At 38.9% G+C, this 26,877-nt stretch overlaps 1 protein-coding gene across 8 annotated transcripts; it reads left to right on the top strand.

The window, feature by feature from the left end:
* The first annotated feature begins 1,293 nt into the window (after positions 1-1,293).
* MSL3 (MSL complex subunit 3) lies at positions 1,294-25,719 on the top strand. Of its 8 annotated transcripts, none has more exons than XM_030477464.1 (14): positions 1,358-1,444; positions 2,900-3,034; positions 3,436-3,518; positions 4,078-4,173; positions 4,729-4,829; positions 5,880-5,971; positions 7,114-7,236; positions 7,706-7,866; positions 9,679-9,837; positions 10,298-10,560; positions 10,956-11,065; positions 11,256-11,355; positions 11,785-11,869; positions 24,209-25,719. In XM_030477464.1, coding segments are annotated over exons 4-14 (1,350 nt in total). In that variant the 5' UTR covers positions 1,358-1,444; positions 2,900-3,034; positions 3,436-3,518; positions 4,078-4,171; the 3' UTR covers positions 24,363-25,719. The 8 variants fall into 8 exon arrangements, with proteins under 8 accessions (XP_030333319.1, XP_030333320.1, XP_030333323.1 ...); XM_032919787.1 differs by lacking the exons at positions 1,358-1,444; positions 2,900-3,034; positions 24,209-25,719 and adding exons at positions 1,536-2,097; positions 3,182-3,250; positions 20,765-22,207; XM_030477459.1 differs by lacking the exon at positions 2,900-3,034 and having other exon boundaries at positions 1,294-1,444.
* The last annotated feature ends 1,158 nt before the right edge of the window (positions 25,720-26,877 follow it).

Genomic DNA, 26,877 nt, shown 5'->3' with positions numbered 1-26,877 from the left:
CTTTCTCTTCCATCAGTTGGCTTCTCTCACTCCACCCTGACTTAGCAGCAAGTTCACAGGTTTTTCCCAACACCCCCATTATAAAAAAGCTGAATCAAGACAAACTGAATACTTGGTCCATCCTACCCCAGGGAGCAGTCATCCCCTCAGAATCATGTTTTCTGGGAATCCCCTATCGCCTTTTCCCTTTGGAAACCTTCGGGTAATATATTGACAGCTCCTTAGCATGTTCTTTGCCATGGCATTCCTGCCAATTTCCAGTTTTTTTATCAGCCTTAGAGACTGTAAGAAAGAAGGACTTAAATGTCTTTTCCCATCAGCACCGGACTAGCATAGGCTCAGTTGCAGTGTCGCCTTTCTCTGTTTAGTCATCCACCTCCTGAACAGCTTTCACAGAAAAGTAACTTCAGAAATGCTACATAATCACAAATTAACTGGTCTTTCTACAAGGCCCAGGCCTCTTGGGTCTGTCCCGGTCTTGTGTAAATTGGAAATGCAGAACTGGCATCAAAACTGTAATGGCCTGAGGGAGCATCTAATAAGATTGCATGGGAAATTGCAGTATTCCCCTGACTGAACCCCAGTCAGTACCTTCCAAGCTTCAGTCAGCAGAAGGTACATGAGTAAGAAAACTGCCAACTGATGATGGTTATTTCCACAATTTGTGTCTTGTTTGAGACATGAAAAAATTTAAACTGAACATTGGAAAGATAAATCACCCTCCAGGTAATTGAGTTACTAGTCCAACACCCTCTTTATTTCTAATTTATTTTCTCACAGGAAGGCTGAAAGAACAATAGGAAAGCAAACCGTTGAGGGAGATTACAATGTATAAATAGCCATTTTGGGAGTACAGGGCTGTTCTTTGCTTAGGGGAGACCACCAGAAACAGGGTAGGGAATGGGGACTGTGAGGTGATGTTCAGGGGAAGCAGGAACGGAGAGAAGGGCTGCTGGTGTTCTCGGGTGCACTCTCACTCCCCAGCACCTGCTCTTGCAGGCGGGGCTATGCTCACGGAGCGGCAAAGCCAGGTGATTCGCCAGGGCCGAGAGCTGTCGCCTCACCCAGCCCACGCGGCCGCCCTCCCGCCCGGAGGAACGTGTCCCCTCGCCACCGCCCCTCCCGCGGCCGGCTCCCGTGCCAGGCACCCCGTGGGACTGCTGGCGGGGCGGGCACGGAAGAGTAGCCCAGCTACGCGGAGGGCACGGGGAGCCGGGCAAGAGGAGCCCGACGCTGTTCCCCAGCCCCTTCCATCCCGCCCGCCGCCTGAGGCGGGGCGGGGCCGGCCGCAGCACCTCCTCCACTGGAGGGGCGTGGCTCCTCTCCTTTGCGCCATGATGAACAAATGACCTCGCGGGGAATGAAATTTAAATTCCACCGTGGGGAGAGAGTTCTGTGCTTCGAGCCTGACCCCACCAAAGCCAAAGTGCTCTATGATGCCAAGGTGACACGCCGCGCGCGACCCTGCCCTACTCCCTCCATCCCGCTCCGCTTCCGCCATGGGCCGGGCGGGAGGGAGCGCGGTGGGGCGGGGCCGGCGCTGCCGTTAACGCTCCCGCCGGGCCCTGCGCGCGCCCCCGGGCGGGAGGCGGATGGGGAAGCAGTTGTGGGCCCAGTCGGAGAGCAGGCGGAAGGAGGGAGGGAGGCAGCTCCGGTAGCAGCATTTGCGGCGGGAAACGGACGCAGGCCCGGGGAGGGGGGAGCAGGCGGAGAGGCCGCGGGGCGGAGGCCGCCCGCCGTCACGGGTTGGGAGACAAAGCGAGGCGCTGCCCGTCCCCGCTGGGCCTCCCCTTCCCGCCCTTGTGCCGCCGTCATCGTCCCTGGCCGTCTCAGCCCGGTCCCCCGGCGGGGCTCGGCTCTTCCCCCTCACATCGGCCCCTCCGCCCTGGGGTTAGGGGTAGGGTAGCAGCTGTGTGCGAGCCTCCGGGGCCTTCCCCCTGCGAGTGGGGGCGTCCGGCTGCTCGGGTGACGAAGGGGCGGTGGAGTCCAGTCCGCGGGGCCCTTGCTCTCGCTTCTGGTAGAGAACAGAGCTGCCGAGGGGATCTGGAAGTGTCGGACGCGGTTCCAGCCTTCCATTCTCGGCTGAACACCTGCAAAGTAATCTGGAAATCTTATTTTAATTCCTGCGCTTTTGTAGCAGAGGTGGTTTTATTCCCCCTCCCTGCTCCCCTACTCTTACTGAGGGCTTTAAATGCTGCTGATCGTACAGGAGAGTTATACAGGAATACGCTAGCAAACAGTGAGTGATGGACCGTAAGTGTTGCAATAAGAGATGACTGACTTGGGCCTGGCCTCAAAAACAGTAGTTGTACTGCTTTATGTAAATGTAATATTGATTTTGGGTATCAGTGGGACACAAGGTACGTTTTTTCAATCCCAAGTCTGTATCTAACTTGCAAACAGAGTTCTGTTTGGTTTTTTCTTTTGTTTAGTTGCAGAGAGAGATGACAAGGGAGGTACTGAAACTGGATTCTTGACCAAATTAATGTTTTTGCTGCAAGTTTGCTAGTTGTGTAGACCAGTGTTTTTCAGACATCTTTGATCAGGGTCTCTGCCTCCTTGTAATGTTTTGGGCTGCTCTTTCGTCTGTATGTGTATTCCTGTCTTCTGACTGCCCCAACAGCTTTAATTGCCAGCCCTAGAGGTAACCTGAGTGCAAAAAATAATAGTGCCTTCTTTACTTTCAGATACGCCAAACTACAGCATAACTGTCCTTGGACTCCATTAATAGTTCTTAAATTCGGGACTCCCAAATTAAAACATTAGCCTAGCTACTGCATGCATCTGAAGGTACATGATCTATTGAGAGCCACTGAAGTGCAGGCAGAATAATTCCTTTGTTATTACTAGTCCTGGTGCTGCTCTTAATGATCCACCTGAAATGTCTTTTTGTTTTGAGGAGCAGGCCCTTTTAGACGGGCCTGTTTTACATGTGTGAAAGAGAAGAAGGAAACAGAGGCTCAGATATTCATAAAGCCTTTTAATGTTCAGTGGCTAAGATTCTGTGTTGTTCTGAGACAGCAGTGCTTCTGAGGTTTATATGTATAGAACTGTTTTGACCCTTGCTTTGAGAGTATGAAGAGACAGCATATGGGAGAAAACATTAGTAGCCCAGATGTATCTCTGCTTAGCTGTGTTGTGATACTGCCTTGTTTTGCATTTCCCTTTTGTGTCTTGAAAGCATGGGACATTTGAAGACAGGACAAAGAGGGTTAACAGTCCCCAACTTTAAAAGTGCTCAATAAAACAGGTAGTTTTTCTTACCACTTAATATAATCTATTCCTTCTGCTCCTATCAATATTCACTGGCAAAATTGTAGATCTGTTTAATTTCCATAAATATTACTTTTTTTCCTTTGTGCATAAACTCCCTAAGTACTGGAAGGCTGACTTTTTCTCAAGCTTTTTAATACATGCGATTAATATTTGTTCCAGATTGTTGATATTATTGTTGGAAAAGATGAGAAAGGCAGAAAGATTCCAGAATATCTGATCCATTTTAACGGCTGGAATAGAAGGTGAGGACCTGTATGTGCGGTTTCAGTTCTTCTATTTTTTCTATATTATTCTGCAAAAAAAGGCATTGCACAGAGTATGAGATGTTGCAGGATTACTTTTGTTTCTGTGAATGCCTTTAATATACTTGCTCGTGTTGACATGTTGGTCTGTATCCATAAATTTCAGTGGATCGGTTTGATAGATGTGAGTTTAAACTTTATGGGATATCTCTCTTTGGTATATACTTGTGGCTCCTAGGTTTCCATTAATAAAAGGAGTTTATATCTTGTTAAATCTAGATCTGGGTTGTTTGGTTATCAAGGCTGTACGTGAGTGCAGTCTCTGGCTGTGATCATTCGTAGCATGTGTCAATGCTGCAAACACCATCGCATGTTAAGTCAAGGTTTGAGAGATTTTAGCAACACAAGAATTGAAGCCACATGAATACAAAAGGATACAAACCTTGTGATACAGATGTTGCTTCTGAATGACATTGAGAGTGCTTTTATTTTAGATGTAATGTATATTGAGCAGCATATTTTCATAGCTTTTGTTAATTTTCTTTTGACCTATCCTTAGCTGGGATAGATGGGCAGCTGAAGATCATGTTCTTCGTGATACAGACGAAAACCGCAGATTACAGCGTAAATTGGCACGGAAGGCTGTGGCTCGCATGTAAGAAATCCTTTTGATCTCAAAATGAATGAGAGATTCATTTTCAGATTCGAACAGATACATCCCAGGCTCTGCCAGTGACTTTGAACTCTAAGCTCATGCTGTTTCTCAGTACAGTCAGTGTATTCTAGAGAGCTACTTTTATCTTATTAGGGTCAATACCTATATATTGCTATTAAACAACATGAAACAAGTAACACTTAATAACTATGCTATTCTTAACTGTTGCTGCAAAATGCGTATTGGATCTACATCTTCCCAAAGAAATGTACTTGTAAAATAACTTAGGAAAACTGGAAGTATTTTTCAGCCAAAGGCAATAATCTAATATTGGTTGTCCATGGCTTTGAGGATCTGCTTGAGAACACAAATATGAGGTAATGTACAGACATTATTGTATCCACTCTCAAATAAGCATTGTCCAAATTATTTCAACATTCATCAATGAAAACTCAAAACATATGTTTCCTGGGCATTTGCATGTAATGTAATTAGCTAGGTAGGATAAACAAATAATATTAGCCAAATTTCAGTGAACCATTTTGTGTTCTTTAGGAGAAGAAAGGGAAGAAAGAAGAGACGTTGCAGGCTGCCTGGTGTTGACTCTGTATTAAAAAGCCTTCCTGCTGAAGAAAATGATGAGAGTAGCGAAAACTGTGAGCTTGTTTTCATTCTTTAATAGCTGGTGCGATGCCTTTAATTTTTTGATCATAGGATGGCACAAGAGTATCGTGGTCCTATTTGAAATATACGGAGCAGTCATATGAAGAATAAGCAGTATGTTTCATGCTAAGTAGCTATTAAGTTTAGATTCCTGCTTTTACTTGTATTCCAGAGGCTTTTACTTCTGTCACTTCCACTCCGCTATTATACTTAGTGATTTCAGGTCTTAATGCTGCTTTGTTTAGTGTAGCATTAATTGGTGCAAGAAGTCTAGGCTTTCTTTGGTTAACGTCAGAACGTAAGACACTTTCCCTGCTAGTGTTCCTACGTATTTTAGGGAGCAATAAGTGGATTGTTTTGTTGTTTGTTTGTTTAGGCTTTTTTTGGGGGGGGGAAGGGAGGTTGTTTTTTGGTTTTTTGTTTTTGTTTTGTTGGGAGTGGGGTGGGGTTGTGGTGGTGGTGTGTGTGTGTTGTTTGATTTTTGTTTGTTGTGTCATCATCCCTTCCACCCCTAGCCTACCTGGCACAAAGGACTGTTTCATGTCAGTTCATGGGCTGATTTCACTTTCAAGCCTGGTCTTTTATTTCATTGCATTTTGCTTTGTGGCTTGAAAGACACCAGAAACGCTGTTTGTTGCTGCACACATCTAGACCTTCTGGTTGAATGATTAATACATTAATCCCTGTTCAGAACTAAAGTCCAATACAAATTGAAAGGACCAGTGGTTGTTCAGTAGTGTAGCAAGCTTTTAAAAGTGATTTTTTTTTCAATTAGGATGCAAGAATACTTCCTGTAAACTTTTGTTTTATATTTAAAAAGTTTATAGAATTTGTAAATAATAATTGTGTGTTTAATTCAATTAGAACTATTAATCCTCATTAAACAAACAAGCTAGTTGTGGTGGTTTTGTTTGGTTGTCCCTCTCTTCCCTGTCCTCCCCCCCTCCCCCCTTTTTTTTTTTTCATTGTGGCCTGAAATTAATTGATCTTAACCTCTGCAACATAGTAATGTGAGATAAATATGTGAAATCTCTTTTACACAGCTATAAGTAGTTCTTCTTCTGATGACAGTGATGAAGGAACAGATGAAGAAATAAAAAGTGAAGAAAGTGACATAGAAGAGAGGACAGAAATGGTATCTTCATGAGCTCCTTAACTTAATAGAATTTAAATATATGTATTTGAAACTATGGAAAAAATTGAGGTGTATAAAATATAGGCCACAGCTGGTAATTTAACTGGAGTTTAATCCAGAAAGCCAACCGTATGCCAGGCTGCATCAAAAGGAACATGTTCAGCAGGTCGAGGGAGGTGATTCTTCCCCTCTACTTTGCTCTAGTGAGGCCCCACTTGGACTGTGTCCAGCTCTGAGGCCCCTGAGGTAAGAGGAGGAGGAGGACCACGAAGATGATCAGAGGGATGGAGCACGCTTCCTATGGAGACAGGCTGAGAGAGTTGGGGTTGTTCAGCCTGGAGAAGAAAAGGCTTCAGGGGCACCTTAGAGCAGCCTTCCAGTACCTAAAGGGGGCCTACAAGAAAGCTGGAGAGGGACTTTTTGCAAGGGCATGTAGTAACAGGACAAAGTGGCAATGGCTTAAAGCTGAAATAGGGTGGATTTAGATTAGATATTAGCAAGAAATTATTTACTGTGAGGGTGGTGAGGCACTGGTTGCCCAGAGAAACTGTGGCTGCCCCATCCCTGGAAGTGTTCTAGGCCAGGTTGGATGGGGCTTTGAGCAGCCTGGTCTAGTGGAAGGTGTCCTTGCCCATGGCAGGAATAGCAGCAGGATCTTTTTGGCTTTTGTTTTACTGTGAAACAGGCATGTCAGCTCTGGTCTTACATAAAAATGTAAAAGGCTGACTTCAAGTAAAAAAAATGTATTGTCTCTGTGTTATTGAAAAGGAAGTACAGCATAAACTATTGTTCTGAAGGTCTGTAGAATCTCAACTGCTGTGGTGTGGGCAATCTGAAGCAGCAAAACCTAAGAAATTTCTGTTCATTCTTTTGTATTGAATACTTATTTGAATGCTAAATTTAAAGTTTAAAGTTTAAATTTTAATGTTTTAGAAAATGAATTTGCAAATGACTTTAAAGCAGTTAAATTGCTTACAGTAAGGCTACTAGCCCCTTAATAATTACTATACTAGAAAATAATATAATTTTATTTTTGCATGACAAATCTTGATTGTTATATTGTATCCTGACTATTGAAGTTCTTTTTCACTAATATTCATAAGCGCAACCAGTATATTGTTTCTTTCACTGGTTTGTTGTAGAAAGAAGAACAAGACACTCATACAAAAAGGGACATGGAAGAAAGAGCAATAAGCATAGAAATTCCTGAAGTCTTGAAAAAGAAGCTTGAGGAAGACTGTTACTATATTAATAGAAGAAAACGGGTATGAAATAAGAGCTATGAAATGAATGTGCACAGAGGGGTGGGAAGAGCATCAGAAGTAGTTTCTGTGTATATGACTCCTGAGGTTTTTTTGAACCTTATCGGAAAGGTAAGCTTAGACAGTAAGGAAGAGTAAAAAGAGTGTAGGGAGCTAACTTCTTAATAGCTGAAACAGTGAGTTGTCATTGTGTTTAAGAATGTACATTTTGGTACCCAATTGTATGTTAGAGTGCAGGTTGTTTTTTAAAGCTGAAAATGTAAGTTTGTTACCCTGACCATGGTTTTGCTTGTCCAGATGTTTATAAAGGATTGATCAAAAATGCAGTTTAAGGGTAGAAATGAATCACACCTGAAATACCTTCATGCAATAGAGACTTATTAAACTAGTCAATACATTACAAGCTCCTGTTTTAGCTTGGTATACTTACTAACTGTTTTTCTAAGACATTAATTTGCTCTTTCTGTTTCAGCTAGTGAAGCTTCCTTGTCAGACAAACATAATAACAATCCTGGAGTCATATGTGAAACATTTTGCTATTAATGCTGCTTTTTCAGCCAATGAAAGATCTCGGCACCATCAGATGACTCCACATGCTAATATGAATCTTCATTATGTGCCACCAGAGAAGAAGTAAGTAATCTTTAGTCCAGCTCTATAGTTAGAAAAATGACCTTGCATTCTGTGTTCTGTTTCAAGTCTGTTCACTTCTGTGAGCTTATACTGTGATGTACGTCTATTTATGGGCTTAAAATATTTGACAGATACCTAAAGTACTTTAACACTGACAATTTGTTTATCAGTGGGAGAGTCCCTATACTCTGAAAAGTCATAATGCAAAAACCTTAATATCCCCTTTTATAATGTAAGTTCGTGCAAATATTGTGACCTGTTTTAGAAGAATTTTTTCAGCGCTGAGAGCATATTTGATGTGAGAATACCCTGCTTAAGTAAAACTGAACAGGTTCAAATTTGATAAAGGATAAAAATTTTATATAAATCCTCATAAAGAACTCCCAAGTGCAGGTGATACTTTTTTGTTTTTCCTTTTAGTTAATGTATGATCTTAAATTCCAAATTCAGTGTGTTAAGCCTGCATCTTTGCAGCAGGGTTTTTTTTGTTTGTTTCTTTTTTTATGTTAAAGAGTCTCAATATCAGATGAGACTGCTTCTTTATCGAGGTCTACACTGGGGTGAAATCTTGGCTTTTGTTACTATGTTCTATTTCGGTGGTGCATAATGATGCTATTCCTTGCGATATTTTGGCCTATGAGTGTCTAGGTTTATATTGATGTCAGATTAATGATACTTTCCTTCTTTGTAATATAATCTCCCAAACAAGAAGTTAGATGAGGCATCAGAAATAAGAACAAAAGGTTGTATGCACATTGTGATTTTTTTTTTTTTTTAAAAGTGTATGTTTAAGTGACTTCCTCAATAAAGATGGTGCTTTAATAAGGAAAACTCACGTAATTTCAGTGACCCATTAAGTAGGAGAGAGTCAGCTGAGAACTTTATAGTATTGCCCTTACTGTGCTAACACAGAAGGTAATTGACCTTCTTGGATGTGATAGAATTTCTGCACCTGATGGTCCCCCTGACCTAATTGATATGTAATGTTGAGGAAGAAAAAAAAAAAAAAATGGCAGTAGTTTTAGCAGGTTGTATGGAATGCTAATGAGGGTGTGGGATTTCTAACATGGGTCACTCTGGTAGAATCCAATTGCTGTTACCGTACACATACATGTATTTGAAACATAAGAGAGTAATACCTTCACAGAGGGGAGAGGTTGCAGGTGGGCTGCACTCAGTGTTCTAGGTTCTGCTTGTAGCAGCACATCTACTCACCTCCTAACACTATAAGTCTTTTACACAAGGCTAAAATTTAAATTCCTAGTAGCCTCTACATGTAGTGCTTTGATTATCGGAGCATTGGAAACTGATCTCCAATGCAAATTTATCTAATTTTTTTGGTTCACTGGATACCTCTTAAGCACAGTCTTAACTGAATTTCAGCAGCTGTAGATCAAATTCTGCATGTGCCTTTTATACAGAGATTCAGTCTATTGAGTATTTTTTCCGGAAGGTACCTTGTTTTGAGTGAACTTGGAAAAACAAAATAATGCTTCCAGGAAAAAATCTGACTAACTTAATTTACTGTAGAGTTTATTTTATTAATTCAGTAAATAATAGTAAAACAACAGAACAATTTTACGATTTTGTTTGAGTTTACCAAGCAGACTTTTAACATCTGTATGTCTGAAGTTTCCTACAGCAATCACTGTTTCTTTAAGTGTGCATATTATTACTTAGTGATTAAATCAGCATATTATACTTAAGATGTTAATGATCTATATTAAAAGGGGACTGTCCTACAACTACACTGAAAAATTTTGACATGCAACTTTGAAATTCATAATTTATTTTTTCCCCCCCCCCCTCTAGTGTTGAGCTGTGTAAAGAGATGGTGGATGGGCTGAGAATAACCTTTGACTTCACACTTCCATTAATTTTGCTCTATCCTTATGAACAAGCTCAATTTAAGAAAGTGACTTCATCAAAATTCTTTCTTCCCATCAAAGAAAACTCAACAAATACTAACAGGTAGTTAAGAAGTCAAGTACTACTTATGTTCTGTGGAAAATGCAATAGAATGTGGTTATGTGTGCAGCATAAGGTGATTTCTCACAGACTTTGACTTAAAAATTGTACTGATAAAATGCTGAATTCTTCTGTGAATTGCTTGCCTGAATTCAGAATTTGGAACCTGAATTCTCATCCGGGCAAGGGGTTTGTACTGATTGATGTACAGTTATGCTGCAACTTTGTGGGGAAAAAAATTACACTGAAATGTAAATTTGTATTCATTAGCTTTTAAATTTGAAATAAATACACTTATGGGAAATGGTTTAAAAGAAGGCCTCACCACTTCAATAGTTACTAGGAGAAAACTGTGTAATCTGAAGAAGTATTTAACAAGATATGTGAAACTTGAAGAATCTCTTTTGAGGGAAGAGCCCTGATCTCTTACAGGCACTTCTGTAAAGCTGCGTTTGTTTCCTAGAAATCAGGAGGAGCTTTCCCCAAGTCCTCCTCTGTTGAACCCGCCAACTCCCCAGTCAACCGACAGCCAGCCTGCAACAGGGGAGCCAGCCACGCCAAAAAGGCGAAAAGCTGAACCTGAAATTCTGCAGTCTCTGAGACGCTCCACACGCCATAGCTCTAACTGTGACAGGTTATCGGAAAGCAGTGCTTCCCCGCAGCCTAAACGACGGCATCTCGAGACCCCAGCTTCTATGCCAAAACTCTTCTTGCACCTGGAAAAAAGTAAACTTTGCTCTAAATTGTTGCCTTAAGCAAGATTTAAGTCCTTTTTCCTTTTTTTTTTTTTTTTTTTTTTTTTTAATGCCATGTAGACTCTGAATGAAATGAGTGAAGTGTGAATTCATTACTTAGTGTATCAGTTATTTATCTCTGAGGTCTTATACCAAAGGGAGAAATACAAAGCAGTACTTTCAGTACTTTGGTACTGCACTTCTCAACAGAATTCAAGGAGCTGCTTTTCTGTGAGCCTACTTCAGAATGGCATTTATTAAATTCCAGTGTTTAAGACTTTAAAAAATTTAGCAGCAGGCCTTATTTATGTTCAATGGCTTATAGTTCCGTAAAACAAATAGTAAAATTCATTTCTGATTTCTTTTGTTTTTCTTTCTGTTTTGAAGAAACCCCTGTCCATAGTGGATCATCTTCACCTATAACTTTGACTCCTAGCAAAGAGGGAAGTGCGGTTTTTACTGGCTTTGAAGGAAGAAGAAACAATGAATTGAATGAGGTAACAGATTTTTATGTTACTGTCCTAGATTCCATGATTAAAAGTTTTGTGGACCTCAGGGTAGTTCTATTTAAGAAAAGGTTTTGCTTGTATTACTTATTTCATCTTTGATTTTGAAGTTCTCTACAAACTGAATTATTTATGGTGCTATAAAATATTAGTTGTGAAATCTTTAATGTTTTATGTGTAGGTTTTGTCCTGGAAATTGATGCCAGAAAATTATCCACCAAGTGATCAACCACCACCTCCCTCATATATCTATGGTTCTCAACATTTGCTACGGATGTTTGGTAAACTGATTCAAAAGTCTGTGCTCAATCAAAGTTGCTTCCCCTTGTGCCCATGATTGTATTTTTATGGTTTTCTGCTTGCTTTATTGCATTTAGTTTTATTCTAGGAGAAATGTACGTTTTAATCTGTTTAAAACTTAGGCTGTTCATAAATTTGGTTATCTTTTACTGGCTTTGTAAGCCTTCATTTAACAAAAGTAAACAAGCATTACTTCCCGTATGCTATCAAACATCGTTAAGCCAAGCAGCATTCACTTTCTCAGCATGCTTCTTTTTAGTAAGGCTTTGAAAGATCAGTGAGTTACTTGCAAGGAAAAGTGGAGGCTGCAGGGAGAAGAAATATTTGTGTTATTTTCTGTGGAGTGAATAAAAGTAATTAGGAATTGCTTTTACAAGAACAGGTGTAAACATTATTTCTTGTATTTACAGTAAAGCTGCCAGAAATCCTGGGGAAGATGTGCTTTCCTGACAAAAACCTGAAGGCCTTAGTAAAACACTTCGAAATGTTTCTGAGGTAACGTGGCACGATGTACCACAGCAGTGTTTGCATTGTTTTATAGATCTAAGTGTCCTGGAATGACAAAGGATTTTTAAAATAAGATGTTAATTTTTTATAACTTTAAGAATGTGTTAATATTATATTCTAATAATAATTAGAATAAAGATTAATACAAGACTTTTGATCCTGTAACTCAAATTGAAGGGAACCTGAGCTCCCTGCTTAAAATTTTGATAAACACAGTGATAGAGAACTGAAGTATAAAAGTCTGTTTGTATGTATAGAATGACAAGTATGACTTGGCCAAGAAGCATGTTTTATGAAGAAATACAAACTGCATTATTATTTTTGACAGCATAATCTGAGAGTTTTGATGTTGCATCAATACTAGCAGGGGAAGAAACTTGTGGTTTAGAACATGTTTTTAATTATGGTAGTTTTTTAAAAGAAATATATGTCCTAATTGAGCCTTGAACAGAAGGGTTTCTCTATTATGCAATGCAGGGGCTTGTAGAGTTGCCCAAACTCTTTCTCGCCACACCAGCTCCGCAGCTGGAGTCAGTATGATCATAACCTGCACCACGATCATCTTCGTCAGTCAGGTACTCTAGTTAGTAGCTCTGCATGACATTGTAGTAGTGGTAGTTAAGATACCTAGTGTGGCACTGTGTTGTGCAGCACCAATACAGTGGAAAATAAATTTGCCAAGAAAAACTTTCAGGAGAAAGTGTTGTAAATGGTAAACACCTGGAACAAATGTGGAACTCCTAATTTCATTTTGATCAAAGACTCTTAAGTAGCCACATACTGAAAAGTAACATGATGTGGCACTAGCATATCAAAAGTCCTGTTAGAGATGAGGGAGATGAAAACTTCAAAATGTTTTTACTTTGTTTTTTAATTTAAAATAAAAGATGTCTCAAATGTCAAAGTTTCTACAGTACAAATTTTTTCTCTCTCAGCATTTAATTTTTGAGTTATACTGATTCCTTTTTAAATCTCCGTTTTGTCAGATACTAGTTAGTATTCAATCTGTGTTTAAGTTAAACAGGACAGGATTGGTGCTTATTGTTGGAAACCTATTTTTGCTTGGAATGAATGTTACCTAGGGTGCTTAACTCACTGTGGGTCAAATCAATTTTTCAAATCTGCCTGTTCAGATTCTTCTGTGTTGGTCAGAGCAGGTCGCTACTCTTTAGCATCTTGAATGCAGTTTTTTCATACCCATTCTATGAATGATCTGTGGTGGAGTGGAATAGAAGGAAGGAGGAAGTGTGTTCTGCATCCTCCATACAAGCAGGGAGGTGATTAAACTAAAAGTTCTAGTGGTAGTATTCATATATGTCTTATTTTTCCAATTGACTGTCTTGTTATAATGTGTAGTCATCTATAAATAGAAATTTAAAAAAGAAAAAAAAAATCAGAAGATGTTTCCACATGAGCATTTTTAGGTCAGGTAGAACTGTGCTTTTGAAGCAAATCTCTTGGTAATTCCCACTTACCATGAGTTGTGTTTCACTGCAGAGTGCTCTGCATACATAAGCTAGATTTCTTTTGGAAAACACTTAACCAGAAGTGTGCTCCAGTACTAGTGGGAATTCTGTCCTTAAGACCAGACTACAACTAAACCAAAATGAGCACCCCAAGCCAAGCATAGTGTGGATGTTGCATATCTGGTTCAATAAAGTATTTGAGGGCTGTGTGTTTTTTTAAGTGCTTTCTAAGCCAGTGTCGTGTATTTTGCTGATGCTGTTCTCAAGGTTTCTTTTCTATGCGGAATATATTGATTTCCCTGGTTTCACCAGGATTGTTCAAATTGAGAACCTTCCTAAAAAAGCTTCCAAGTTGCAGCTACTACTATAGGAAGCATTCCATCCTAGATAGATTTGTCATAAATATTCTTCTTAGACTAGTTTCCTTACTGGATGTGCTACTGTTTGCGTATTCAAATAGGAAACATAGAAAACAGTGCACATGATTAGGGTTTTTTTCAACATGTATTCATGGCGCTTTAGGACATGTTTCATTTGGGTATTTATTTCTTTGTTTCATATGTTACTGAAATAGGTCAAACAATTACATTTTTTAGAAACTTGTTCAGACTTGATTTTTGTCACAGAAACACTTCTGCATTATCTGTTTCTCATCACAAGAGAAAACTTGAGGCTTTATCACTTGAGGTGATGTCTTGTACTAGATCTTCAGTTTTCACATTCTGCCTTTTCATTTTTGGGAATGAAAGGACTAATGGATGTTTATTAAAAATATTTTCTGTCATTTCTATTCTGGCTTACCTTTTGAAAGATAAGAACTGTCCTACACAGTCTGTATGCACTAGACGATAGCAACCAGTTTACTTGAGATTGCCTGATTTCTTTCAGTGAGCTGCTCTTGTGACAAGCTGAAGTACCCTCCTCTTCTTTATTGTTCTAATAGCAGACAAGGGATTGAAGCTATCTGTTTGCTTTAATAAAACTGTTTCTGAATCTTCTTTGAATTCTAGGTAGAGTAGTTCAAACATAAGTAGTTCTGTGTATTTTTAAACCTTTCATAGAGTACACAACTGATTTAGTTCTAGTATAGATACTGATTTAATTTTGAATTATGATTTTGTGGGTGAAATTTACAGTTGCATTTAACATTTGTACTGTTACCCTCATGTGGGCTGAGAAACTGAGACTTGTTTAATATAATACTTTGTCTGGAAGCTTGTTTTATTAAGTTTACTCAGTACTTGATAGATGCATTAAATTCACTTTGAGATGCTACATGAGTAATATTTTCCAGTCATGCCCTCAGGTTGCTGCTAGACAAGATTGATCTCAGTTTCCCAGACAACATATATTTTAAGGGATGTATCAAATGCATCTTTTTGACTTTCATAATATGTAGAAGCTGTACTGTTTGTGCTTAGTGCAGCTTTCTAGAAGGATGTATAATGAAAATTTCTTCATGGGGAACACGAAGAAACTGCCAGAAATTGCCCAGAGAAGCTGTGGCTGCCCCATCCCTGGCAGTGTTCAGGGCCAGGCTGGATGAGGTTTTGAGCAACCTGATCTAGTGGGAGGTGTCCCTGCTCATGGCAGGGGGGTTGGAACTAGATGAATGACTTCTCTATATTGTGGGGTGCTTAGAATGCCTCCAGAGGCTGCTTAAGTGATGAGAAATGATAGGCAAGAAGGTGCCAGTTTTTGGTTTGCAGTTTTCATTGGTTTGAATGCAGCCTTGACTTGGCAAACTATTGGAATCAGAGGGGTCACTTCTCAGGACTGTTGACAGTAGGAGATACTTAAAAAATTAGGAGAATATAACATGTCTGTTTTTAGACTAGCAAGACCCATCTTCAGTGAGGTAATTTCAGTCACTGTCATTTGCGTTTTAACAAAAAAAGGCAAGTAAATGATACAACACTTCAGAAAGCCGTAGGTATTTTGACTTTTGTGAAATACAGAATAACGAGTAAGTGATGAAATATTTCTAAAATAACACTTCTAAAATTTCAAATATGTTTTTCCAGATGAGGCCAATATGTAGTATTTCATATTGTGGAAAGCTACATTCTTAATGGTCAAAGACTTTGGTTTTGTTAAAAGCCCACTGATACTTCAAATTCAGGTTATCCTGTAAGTTTTCTCTTGCATTTTAGATCTCATTTTTTTTCCTTACCTGCTTGTGTCCATTGTCCCACTCAGCTCCATGGGTTGAAAAGTATTTTAACTATTTGTATTGAGTGTTTTATGAGAAGGAAGCCAAGTCAGAACATGACCAAATTAGAAGGCTATGATAATAAAATGTGTACATAGAAAGATGACAAATTTTTTGAAGTAACCTTAAGAAATGGGTCTCTGGGGTTTTTTTTATAGCACAACACTTTTTGAGTGTAGTAATTTTATTACATGTAACTGTATTGGTGAATTATAACCACTAGTCTGTGCTAACGTGCAATTGATGAGGGGTTATTAGTGGCATTCTGAGAATGAAGAAATGAAGCGTTGCACATGGCGAATGGAATAGAAAGCATCTTTATTTAGGTGAAGTTGCTTTTGACTGAATTCCTGCTCACTGTGACTTAGTAAAGTTAAGGTGGCAACTGACTAAACACTTTTTGAAAGATCATGAAGGTGGCAATTCTGCTACTGTTACTTCTATTGATTAGGGCTTTTCTATTTCCTCTGGATTTGGGGATTAACTGGTTACTTGACAAAAAATACCTGTGCAGCACAGCAATTCTGACATACTAGAAAACTTTATGGAATTGGAGCCTAACTGAGAGAGTCAAGGTTCTGAGTGTAGACAGATGTGGGTTTAGAGGCAGGCAAATGAATGTTGTTTTGTAGGTTTTGAAATGCTTTGAAGGAATTCTACTCTCACAGTGAATGTATATGCCTTATTTTAGGGCATTACTATTGTTGTATTTGGGCTTCACTGTATCATTGAATGGGTAGAAAGGTAACTGCCTTTTTGGGACCTCCCAAACTTTTGGCACCTTTATGTTGAATGTTTCTTAATCAGTACCTGGTATTGCACAGCTTATTTCCAGTAGACTTTTGTTTACCTGGTTGGTCTGCAGAATCTGCTCGTGTGTGCTTATTCTTCTTGACTAAAGTTTGATTGCTTTGTCAAAAATATGTCCTGAAACTGCAGTGGATTGCTTTTTTATCTTCTGCTTACCAAATAATCAGGTGCTTACCAAATAAATGGGTGTTTAAATGAGAGGTTTGGGTCATGTGTCTAAAATGAGAGTTCCCAAAATATTTTAAATGTGTTATGATAGCTTCTTTAGAAGGCGGCTCTAAAGAATTGATTCTGGGATCTGTGCTGGCCTTGCCAAAAGTGGGTTTTCATCCTCAAGACCAACCAAGGACTCCTGTATTGAGCCCTTCTAAGACTGTTTTCCCAAATGGTCTACTAGAAGATACCACTTGTAATTTTCACTCACTCAGCCTGGTTACCAGAGATGTTGTGTTGGCATCTTCAGAGTTCTCTGTGCTTGCCCTTTAATGGCCCAGGAAGATGATCTCTGTTCCTGTATATGGATGAGTGACAAAGAGTCCAGTCAACAAAACAAGCCTGTTTGTTTCTTTGGCATGTACTTGAGGTACTGAGTATAAGAATAAACATCTAGAAACTTCTCACTTCATTTGTTCTGTTGACTGCATTGGCGTTATGATGAACTTTGTGTTGGTGAGCTTTTGCCCTGAAGAGTCTTCCAGATGGAGACACGTCTACCAGTCAGAAGGGGTGGGGGTCAGGTGGTGACATACACTTTTGTGTGAAACTAAGCTTTTAAGCTTTCAAATCCTACTTTCAAGTGGTAGTCTCAGAGAAGAGATAGCTTTTTAATCTGCAAATGACATTTCTGTCGATGAGGTGACTCACAGAGTTAGGATCCATCATGTTCTTTAAGCAAACGCCTTTAGATAGATCATTACAGTTGCCTTTCAAACAGCATCTAGCCCAGACCACTGATCTCATCAAAGCATCTGCTTACCTTCCTGAACTCTGCAGCAAAAATATATAAATGTCACCTACCTGGAAACTTTTCCTCCTAACTCTGTATTCTTACACTTTTAAGGATGAGGTTGTCCTTCTTAGAATTAAGGTTTTCCTTTCTTTGTAATTTTCACATTTTCCAGGCTGTCCCTGAGCTTATTTGTGGATCCTACCTGATGTTTAGAATGTTTTTCTTCATGCAGAGACTGTTCAGGTAATAGGTTGTGTTGACGCTGCCAGGTTTTGCTACCAGATGACACTCTTAAAGCTCATGAATTCAGTGACACTGTTGAGAAATGTTCCTGACATATGTATGTCAAGTGGCCTTTTAATGTGGATAATGATAGTTCTATGGCTCTTTTTGGTAGATTTGCCTGCATAACTCACAGCCAGATGGTAGTATATTTGGGAGGCTCTTGCTTGGAGTCACCTGAGGTAAGCTTGCTTACAGACTGCCACACTTGAAGATCAGAACATAGGAATTCAGCAAGCTAGATTGCCCACGTCTGTTTCCCTCATCTGCATCCCCTTTAGTCCTTTCTGAAATGTTGCTCTTCTAGGAACTTGTGGCAGAGAGGGAAATAGCTGCGTTTTGCCATGGTACCTCTATGTACCTCATGAGCATGAGTGTAAAGCAGAAGTATTCTTTTTGTGGATGCTCATGATGAGAAAAAAGTGTGCAGTCTTAAATCAGGATGTCTGTATGGACTGTGCATCTTGAAACTGGGTTACTCGTAAGTAGTTTCACTGTGTAGGTGTATGCATATGAACTCTTTAAAAAGTCTAAAAATGAAAAAGGCAATGCAACAGGTGGTTGAATTTGTCAGATTTGTAAGTTGAAAGTAATGAAACAATTTCTGAATAGCTAAATAGCAATGTGCTTTCTGATCTATAGCTGCTGGCTCTGCTTGCTAACTACAGCTGCTTCCGTTTTTTAAATCTTAGCTCATGATTTCAGGTACCAGTGTAACTGATCTTTGTGTTATTTCAGCTTTTCCAAAAGCAAAGCATTAGCAAGATACTCAGTACCTAAGAGTCTTAAAAGATGCTTAATATTTCTGTGCTGGCTTTCTGCACCGTGATCTAGTTTGAATAGAACGCAGCTTCAGAACGGCCACTGCTCTCTATATACAGAAAGATACACAAGTGATTGGGACAGAAACTGATCTTATGTTCTTCTGCCTTTTTCCTCTTGCTTCTCTGCAGAAAGTAGTTTGTATTTGCTAGCTCTGGGGTATTTTGGTTTTCACAACTGTTACATTAAGAACAGAGAAATGTACATTCGACTGCATACGTTCTGCCTTTTGTAGCTGTGCAGCAAGCATCTTGGCTAAAATTTCTCGTCTTTACAAGCTGTTACTTTAGCTTGCACCAAACTGGCATTTATGACCAACGATCTTCAGCAAAGTCAGGAAATTTATAAGAGAAAATAAACCTGTTTCCCATTTCTTGGCCTTAGAATTCTTGGAACTGTCAGTTATCCAGTGTCCTCTGAAGGTTCCTTTGTTTTAGTGATGTTTTTTTTAAAACATACTCCTTTATATGATCTAGCACTTGGTGCTGAGTTTTACAGAATTTTACCCAATGACATTGTAGTTCATTTATCTCTTCAAGACATTAATGTGTGTTAATGAAGAATTATTAAATTCAATTGTGGCTGATCTTAATCTTCTGTAATCTAAGTGTGTTAAAAGTTAGACTCGAGTCAGTGAAGTTTTAGGCCTTCTCACACTCTTTTCATACCAACCCCACATATCCCAGACAGTGATTTATTGCTAACTACAGTCAGAGATCATAGCAGTTGATGAGTTGGGTATTTTATTAACTTCTAAGTTGCTATAATGTTGGTACTCTTTTGTAGTGGTTTTCTTAGAGAGAAGGGTGTGTGTAGTGCAAATGACTGACACATTTTGCTCAAAATCAGGAGGATCTGATCGTGTGAACTGTTTCCGTGTGTCACTGGCTTGTTTCTAAGGGATAGCTCTTATCTCATGGAAGAGAAACCCCAAAACAAACCATAAAGTATTAGAACATCTTATGGGCTGGTAAACCTAGAAAAGTAGGTGGTGGGTGGTATTAACGACAAGAGCTCTCAGCAATTAATATATTCCTGATTAAATTTAGATTGCCTTATATAAAAAATCTTTGTCAGTATTCTTTGATGTTTTGGCTCTTCTAAGATCAAAGGACATGCCTAGTTTAGGCATTGTAGCTGCTGCAGAAGCACTGTGGTTTAAATTGCAGTCACCTGTACTTTTTTTTAATTTGGACTTTCTGTGTCCAGAGTATTGGTTATGGAAAACTACTTGGTTTTAGCTTCCAATAGTGAAGTCATCTCCTTAGCTAGCAGTTCTGAGAGAAACTAGATTCTGCAAATGACACTGTTCCCTGTTGTTTCCATTGCTTCCTACTCTAACACAGAGAACTTGTGCTAACACTTTGCCATGTGTGTTGATGCTGATCTTTAATATCCAATATCCAGGTATTTTTGAAGTTTGGGGGGGGGTGTGGTTTTTTTGTTCGTTTGGTTGGGGTTTTTTTCGGGGAGGGGGAGGAGGGTTTCTGAAGTACAGCTTGATCGTGTACTTCATGGTTTAAGAACCGTTTTGCCCTTTTGCCCCCACTTGCATATGCGGTATCTTTTGTATACAAAGGAAGGAGCTGAAAGCTTAATGTCGTTTTAGCTGTTTGTAACTGGTATTAGTAGTAGCAGTGGGTTTTTTTGCTTTAGGGCTGAATATAGAGTTGTATATCAGCAGAGCAGGAAGACACGATAAAATATTGGGTGCTCGACTGTTTGAGTAATATTTCAAGACCATCTTGCAGAAATCTGAAATTAGGGAACTGGATTTACAAAGGATGCATTTTGTCTTTGGGAGCTGTATTTAAATCAGATACTCCTGAGAGACGGAGACCTTAATGCACAGGCACATGAAACAACAAATCATAACTTTAGTTGCCTTAAAAGATACAGTTTTACTCAATGGTTGCTGGCCACTTGTATAAGATCCTGCATAGTGATAGCTGAAAATCCTGGGTTTGACATAAAAATAGTATGCTGAGCAGGTGACTGGCAGAAGTTGCAGAAATATCTCTTCACTTTTGGTTTTGGTTTTTTTTTTTTTTCTTCTGTCATAGTTCTTTGCATTCTTTTCTAAGTGTAGCTTCAACTTTTGGATTTTTTTTTTTTTTTTTTGAGTTTAAGCAATTTTTTTAATTACTGTTTGATTTGAGAATGATAGGGGAAGGCTGTAGAACTTGTAAAAATAGAGCAAGCCTGTTGTATGCCAACTTTCAAAGTGCAGTAATTCTTAATTCCCAGGCTGTGGTTTTGCTGAGCTTAAAAATTAATTTGAAAATAGGTTTTCTCTTAAATGTTTCATGTTCTGTTCTTTTTTTGGTGTGCTTTCTTCTTAGATTTTTAGCAGAATACCATGATGATTTCTTCCCAGAATCTGCTTATGTAGCTGCATGTGAAGCCTACTACAGTACTAAAAATCCTCGGGCAATCTACTGAAGCTATTAATAAAGATTAAAGCCTACTATATGTAGCCCATGACAATGCTATTTTGCCACGTGGCTACAAGCTGAAGATGAAAAAGGAACTAAAACAACTTCTGGAGTTGAAGAAATAGTGATGGTTGGATTACTTAGGAATGGAGAACTTCTTTTCAAAGATGTATATGAACTGCATTGAGTTGGTTAGAGGATTGAATATAACTCTGACTCCAGATGAATGAAGAAGTCTTGTCCTGACTTGTAATGCATAGGACTGCATAGGACTATTAAAGAGGGAAGGAGGCAAAAGCAGATGCATTAGCAACAGGACATTTCCATGAAGATGGATCATCATGCTGTGTTTTGGTTTAGCTCAACCACTCCAGCCTGAGAAATAAGACTTGACTACACAGCTACACGAAGAGAATGCGTAACTGGTATCTTACAGACCTTTTTCCCTTGCAAATTGCACTTCATTTTGTGGAACTGTCACGACAGAAAACATTGCTTAATGTAAAGGTGTTTTTGCTATTTGTCTAGCATGGTATCTGCCTCAATAATAACTTTGTTGTTTGAATGAAAGATGTGTTGCTTACTTTGCAATTTGCAAAGGTGTATATAGTTTTTTTCGTGGTAAGGCTGCCAGAGTTCCAAGGAGAGCATACGTTGCCAGTGATTCAACATTTACCTGGTAATAAATGGTTTCCAGAGCCATTATGAAGGAACTGATTTTCTACAAGTAAGCAGAGAAGTCAATAAAGTGATGGTAGTTTAACTGGCAAACACTTATTTTCTTAATAAAGTTCACAGTGGCTGCTGTGTAAATGTGTGATTTTACCTGTTTAAAATGCCCTGTTTGTGCTTGGTCAGTATTTTTGAGATTGCTAAGTGTGCATATAAAGGAGGTGGGAGCATTGACAACATGGGGAGAGAAGTCCTTTCTGTATCATTGGGTTTTCTTCTATAGACTTGAACAATGTCTCTTAAGACAGTTTTAAACACTTTAGCTCTGGAAATAGGAATTCAGTAAAAACTGAGTTCCTAGAAATCTGAAAACATATTCAGTAGAAATTTATTGAAATATAATTCTTTTCTTGATAGTCATCAAAACCTTGACTTAGAACTGTGGCCTTCTGCTATTTCAAGACACACAGATTTTAAAAGCACTGGGAGAAAATAGGACTCAAGGTTGATAGACTACGGCATTAAGCACTGTAATCCTTCCTGCTTCTGAAAACTTCCATTAGAGCACTAACCTGCAGTGCAAAACTCAACACATTCTTCTCAGATTTGCAGAAAATAGTTAGGAGGAATCATCTTTCAAATGTAAATGACAATATTAAACTACAAGGCCAAAGAAAATCTGCAATGTACTGTTGGCATTCATTGTCACTCACTTTTCAGAGTTGTGCTGGTGTGTTAAAGCTTTTGAACTGAAAAGGTAAGGATTACCTTGGTTTTGGCCATTTAGGTTCTGCTTTTTACAAAAACTTCTATTAAGACTCTGTTGAACTTAATGGTTGTTAAACAAATGTTTGGTATGGGTGCATGCAGATTTGGTGATCATTATTTCTGAAGATAACTGTTTAGTAGTACTGCTCTTTTTTAATGCATTCTGTTGTTCCAAAAGAACATGTGTAAGCTTTAAGTTTTTCTCAAATTACAGAAGTGTTGACTCTCCAGCAGAATCAGGTACCTCAAAATCCATTTTACCAACATGTTTCATTCCAAGTTTAGACCCTGTTTTTCTAAAAAGACAACAAAATACAAGTATCTAATGAGATTAATCTTGGAATGCTGCCTGAAACTCCATCCTTAAGCCTGTTGATTGCAGGAATGTTAGCATGTGTATAATATGGCATATATATTTTGTTCCACTGTTGGTACCTGTGAGTATAACACAAGTTATGAACAGAGTATAAACCTTTTTGTGTGACTGCATTCAACTGCTAAAATGACAATTTCTGCATGCAGGGGTTATTAATACTGGTGCTATTGCCTTGTTGATACATTGTGATGATTCTCAAAACATGGGAGGGGAATTTTGAAGTTCCAGTTAGTATAGTCTTTATGTGAACGAACTTTTGGGTAAAATTCTCATTATATAATATTCCAAACTGTCTTGTTCTCGTAATAGCCAAAAACCTTCTCTCAATAGTAGTACCCTTGTGTGCTACTTGACACTTTTTTAATTGTCATGGCTTCCCCAGACTAGCTCTCTGAATTTAAAACATTTAAATCCCCCTTCCCTACTGTCACTTTTCTTGCAAAAACGTGAACCAGATAGCATAAGAGGGTAGTTCTTACCGGCCTTAAAATACAGAGAGACTTATCAGTGTGGCCCCCAAAATTCACTTTGAATGGAATATTAAGAGGCCCATGTGGCTAGGGAAAGCTTAATAGGACAGTTACACTTCTGGAGTGAACCTGTAACTCTCTCTGAATGTCCATAACTGATCCCATTTGTGATGGGATTCGTATCTATCAGAACTGATGAAAGAGGTTTTGCACTTTGCTGTTTGTCATTTGTTGGTCGCTCTTTGCAGAGCAACTCGTATCAATGTTTTCTAACCTGATTCAGTCAGAATAGCTTAAATTAGCTGAACAAATGTGGAAAAACTGTTTGAAGCAGGCAAAGGAGCCTTCATTGCAAGCAAGTCTGCCAGCAGACTTCAGAGACAGTCTCCTGCAGAGGAGGAGCTAAGCTGAGAAAGCAGGTTAATGGGCAGTGATAGCATACACTGGCATAGCTGTTTGCATAACTGGCATGTGTTCAGGTTCCAGATTAAGAGGGTTTTGTTTGAGTCTTCAAAGAAATTAAGGCCAGGTTGGATGGGGCTTTGAGCAACGTGGTCTAGTGGAAGGTTGTTGGGTAGGTGTTGGAACTAGATGATCTTTGCAGTCCCTTCCAACCCAAACCATTCTGTGATTCTGTGATGATACTATGAAATTACACCAGCGTAATTGTAGTGCATACTTGAACTGGTAAGTCTGCTGCACTTGCCTTCAAGAGCAGGCTGCTCCAACATCAGGTGTGGTGTAGGGTTTTCAATATGACCATTCTTGGGAGAAGGCAGGAGAGAACAACTGCACCCCCTCATTAAACGCAGGTATACAGCTGATGTGGCACATAAAGTGTACTGCCGCATAAGTACTTGAGGTGCTCAGCTGGTGCTGATGCTACTCATTGCAGTACCTGCTCTGACTTTGTCAGTGTGATGGTACATGAGCAACTGGACACTGCCACGGAAGTAGGAAACTGTCCATATGTAAAATGCTTTACACAGATTGTAAAGATAACCAAAGAAGGATATATTAACATAATATGACTTTAATATTCCTCTGTTTTATTCTCAGTTTTAGATTTTACTTTGTGGCTGTCATGCTTCAAAAAAAATCAAAACCGCACACTGTTCTTTCAGGTGCTGCATTGCCTTTCTTTTTGCTAATGTGTTGCTCTGTTTTTCAAGCTCCTGTTCCAAAGCTCAGGCTTTCCTGTGGTGTCCTCTTCCACTGAAGTGACTGACGTAGATGTGACCAAGTGCTAATTCAAAGTATGTTCCATGTCCCATTGAGAAATCAGATTTATGCAGATGTTAGGGTTTCACTTGGCATTTGGTGTGGGCTTAACAGCCATGTGTGTGGTCAGAACTGTTTGGTGGGAACTTGTCAAAGAGTAGTGCAGGGTGACCTTGCTCTGGGTTCTGCTGAGAGGAGTGTTTGCGAAGAGGAAATAAAAAGCTGATTTGAAATAAAAAGCTGTTACTGCTTTTCATGTTTGCATCATAAAAAGTGTTATCAAGACATTTGGGAATTACACTGGGGAGATTGTTACTGGAGTTAAAATATGTATGTATGTATTAAATCCTTTGTTTCTTGAAAATTATACATTTTCTTCTCTGGAGTCCTAAGCATGTCTCCCAAAAGTATGTATACTGGGGAAATCAACTTTTCAGGGCAGGGGGGGAGGAAAGCAACATGTCTTATCCTTACCTGAGTCTCCAGTCAAGCCTTTATCATGATGGTTAGTTGTACAAAAGCACAGTGCTGACAGCTCCTGGACAGCCACATCTGAACTTCTGGCCTGGTGCGTGCTTGATCACTTTAACTTTGATCTATTAACAGAGCTGTAAAACAAGCTTGCGCTTCAGAGTGCACAAACTCTACTCTCTAAATTCAAGGAGAAAATGCCAAATAGCTCCAGTGCAAGCACACTTAGGCTGAATGCATCATGTGATATTTTTTTTGTCCCATGTGCTGTAGAATCTGCTTTGTTATAGGAGGTGATCACGTTTAATTGCATTAACAAGTCAAGTTACCTGTATTTTTCTATGTAAATACATCTCAGTGTAATGAGGTTCCCTGGAACAACGGTTACTTTTGTAATGTGTTTGACCATAATCTGTGCAACCTTGATGTGTTTATGCTGTCTGCTTTTTCACTTGCTTATGAAACAATGAATTTGGAGGGATTTTCAGCCTTTTTGTATGGCTGCATAATTTTTTTGTATGAAATCAGTGAATACAGGTACTATTCTTCTACATTCAGAAGTACCAATGCAGTGCTTCTGCCTCAGTTTTTTGGTGGTGTTTACTTCAACACCCCCCCCGCCTCCCAAATCAAAGTTTAGTATATGTATTGCCTCAGGAAAATGCTATCAGCAATGACTGAGTGGCAGATGTAGATGCTTACTAAGATCTCACTCAATGCATCCTCCTTATTGCATGCATTATGTATTTTCCCCTTCTAATTCATATAGCAGATGACTTTTTTGCATTAAGGCTAAGGAGTATAGCAAGCTGAATAAAATCAGTGAAGTATAAACATGTGCTCAAAGATGCAAAGGAGAAATCTGTTTAAAAAAATAAAAGGGGAAAAAAAGCACCTATTGTTCATCCTGTCAATTTGGAGTAGTTGCTCACATCACATGAAGTGGATAACATCATCGTAAAGAGAATGAACAAGTCTGAGATATAAATTGATATGTCCCAGTACTAATACAGACCTTTAAAGTGTTTGCTAAGGGATGGAGTAATTTCTTTGCCATTTTGTTGCTTGAACTGGCAGAAGGTTTTGATTGAGGATGAATTTTTCTCTTACCAATATATTTGATCTATTTCTGGCAAAAACAACCCAGGTATTAAAGCATTGAATCATACAGTATGTTCATGGGGATATTTCAGTGTGATGCCAGAAAAGTGTATTTATCTAGCCAGAAATGTAGAGATAAATGTGTTTAGTTCCTGGCAAAATGAACATCAGACATTTCCATCACAGGAGTAGTGTTCTGGTTGTGCCTCTAATATTTGTGAGTGTTGAGTAGATGTTCAATTTATTAAACTTTTTCTAGTCTTTAATTACAACCTATTAATAATTACCAATCTGATAATTAAGTTAGTAATCTTTAAAAGTCCTTGAAACAAAGATATCTCCTAAGTTCGTTCGTTCTTTACTCCCTTTCTCCTTTCCTTGCTTATATTTTTCTAGTAGTCTAGAAAATTACAGAAATGTGCTTGTGAGATCTGTGGAGAGGAGGAGAAGAATGGTTGTGACTCAGACTAATTAAGTTGCACATAGTTTTCGTAGGTGTTTAGATGTTTCCAATTCATTTTGAGGTATAATCATCAAATACATGTTAGATATAATTAGGATTTTATTTGTAGGCTCGAAAGTAGAGCCAAAACGAAAGAGTTAGGTGAATTGTATGGTGTAGATGTCTAGTCAAGTTATTGGATAATTTAAATAGGCCTGAAACTAGTTCTACTGTATGTATTTCTATGTTTTCCCTTTTAAATGTGGCTCTCTGATTTCTCTTGGTTACCTGATGCCAAGTATTTTAAATGAGGGACTTTAGAAAAAGTGTAAAATTGATTAAATGTCAACATGAGTAATCAAAACATCAGATTTTGCCATCAATTTTGATTTAAACATAGAAATGCTACCATCCCTTGCTATGAGCAAAGAGACATTGTACCCTTCTTGTTGCAAAAGCTTCTTGGAAATGCAGAACAGGACAAACCTACTGCTACATG

This window comes from Strigops habroptila, chromosome 2, assembly GCF_004027225.2.
Source record: "Strigops habroptila isolate Jane chromosome 2, bStrHab1.2.pri, whole genome shotgun sequence".
Classification (NCBI taxonomy): Eukaryota; Metazoa; Chordata; class Aves; order Psittaciformes; family Psittacidae; genus Strigops; species Strigops habroptila.
This window is presented reverse-complemented; position numbering and strand designations above follow the sequence as displayed.

Bases quoted from the DNA above. Each gene is read 5' to 3' on its own strand.
- MSL3 (XM_030477459.1), top strand. From the start codon at position 1,346: ATGACCTCGCGGGGAATGAAATTTAAATTCCACCGTGGGGAGAGAGTT. The intron at 4,174-4,728 runs GTAAGAAATCCT...TGTGTTCTTTAG, and splicing joins CGGAAGGCTGTGGCTCGCAT to GAGAAGAAAGGGAAGAAAGA. The intron at 10,561-10,955 runs GTAAACTTTGCT...TCTGTTTTGAAG, and splicing joins CTTCTTGCACCTGGAAAAAA to AAACCCCTGTCCATAGTGGA.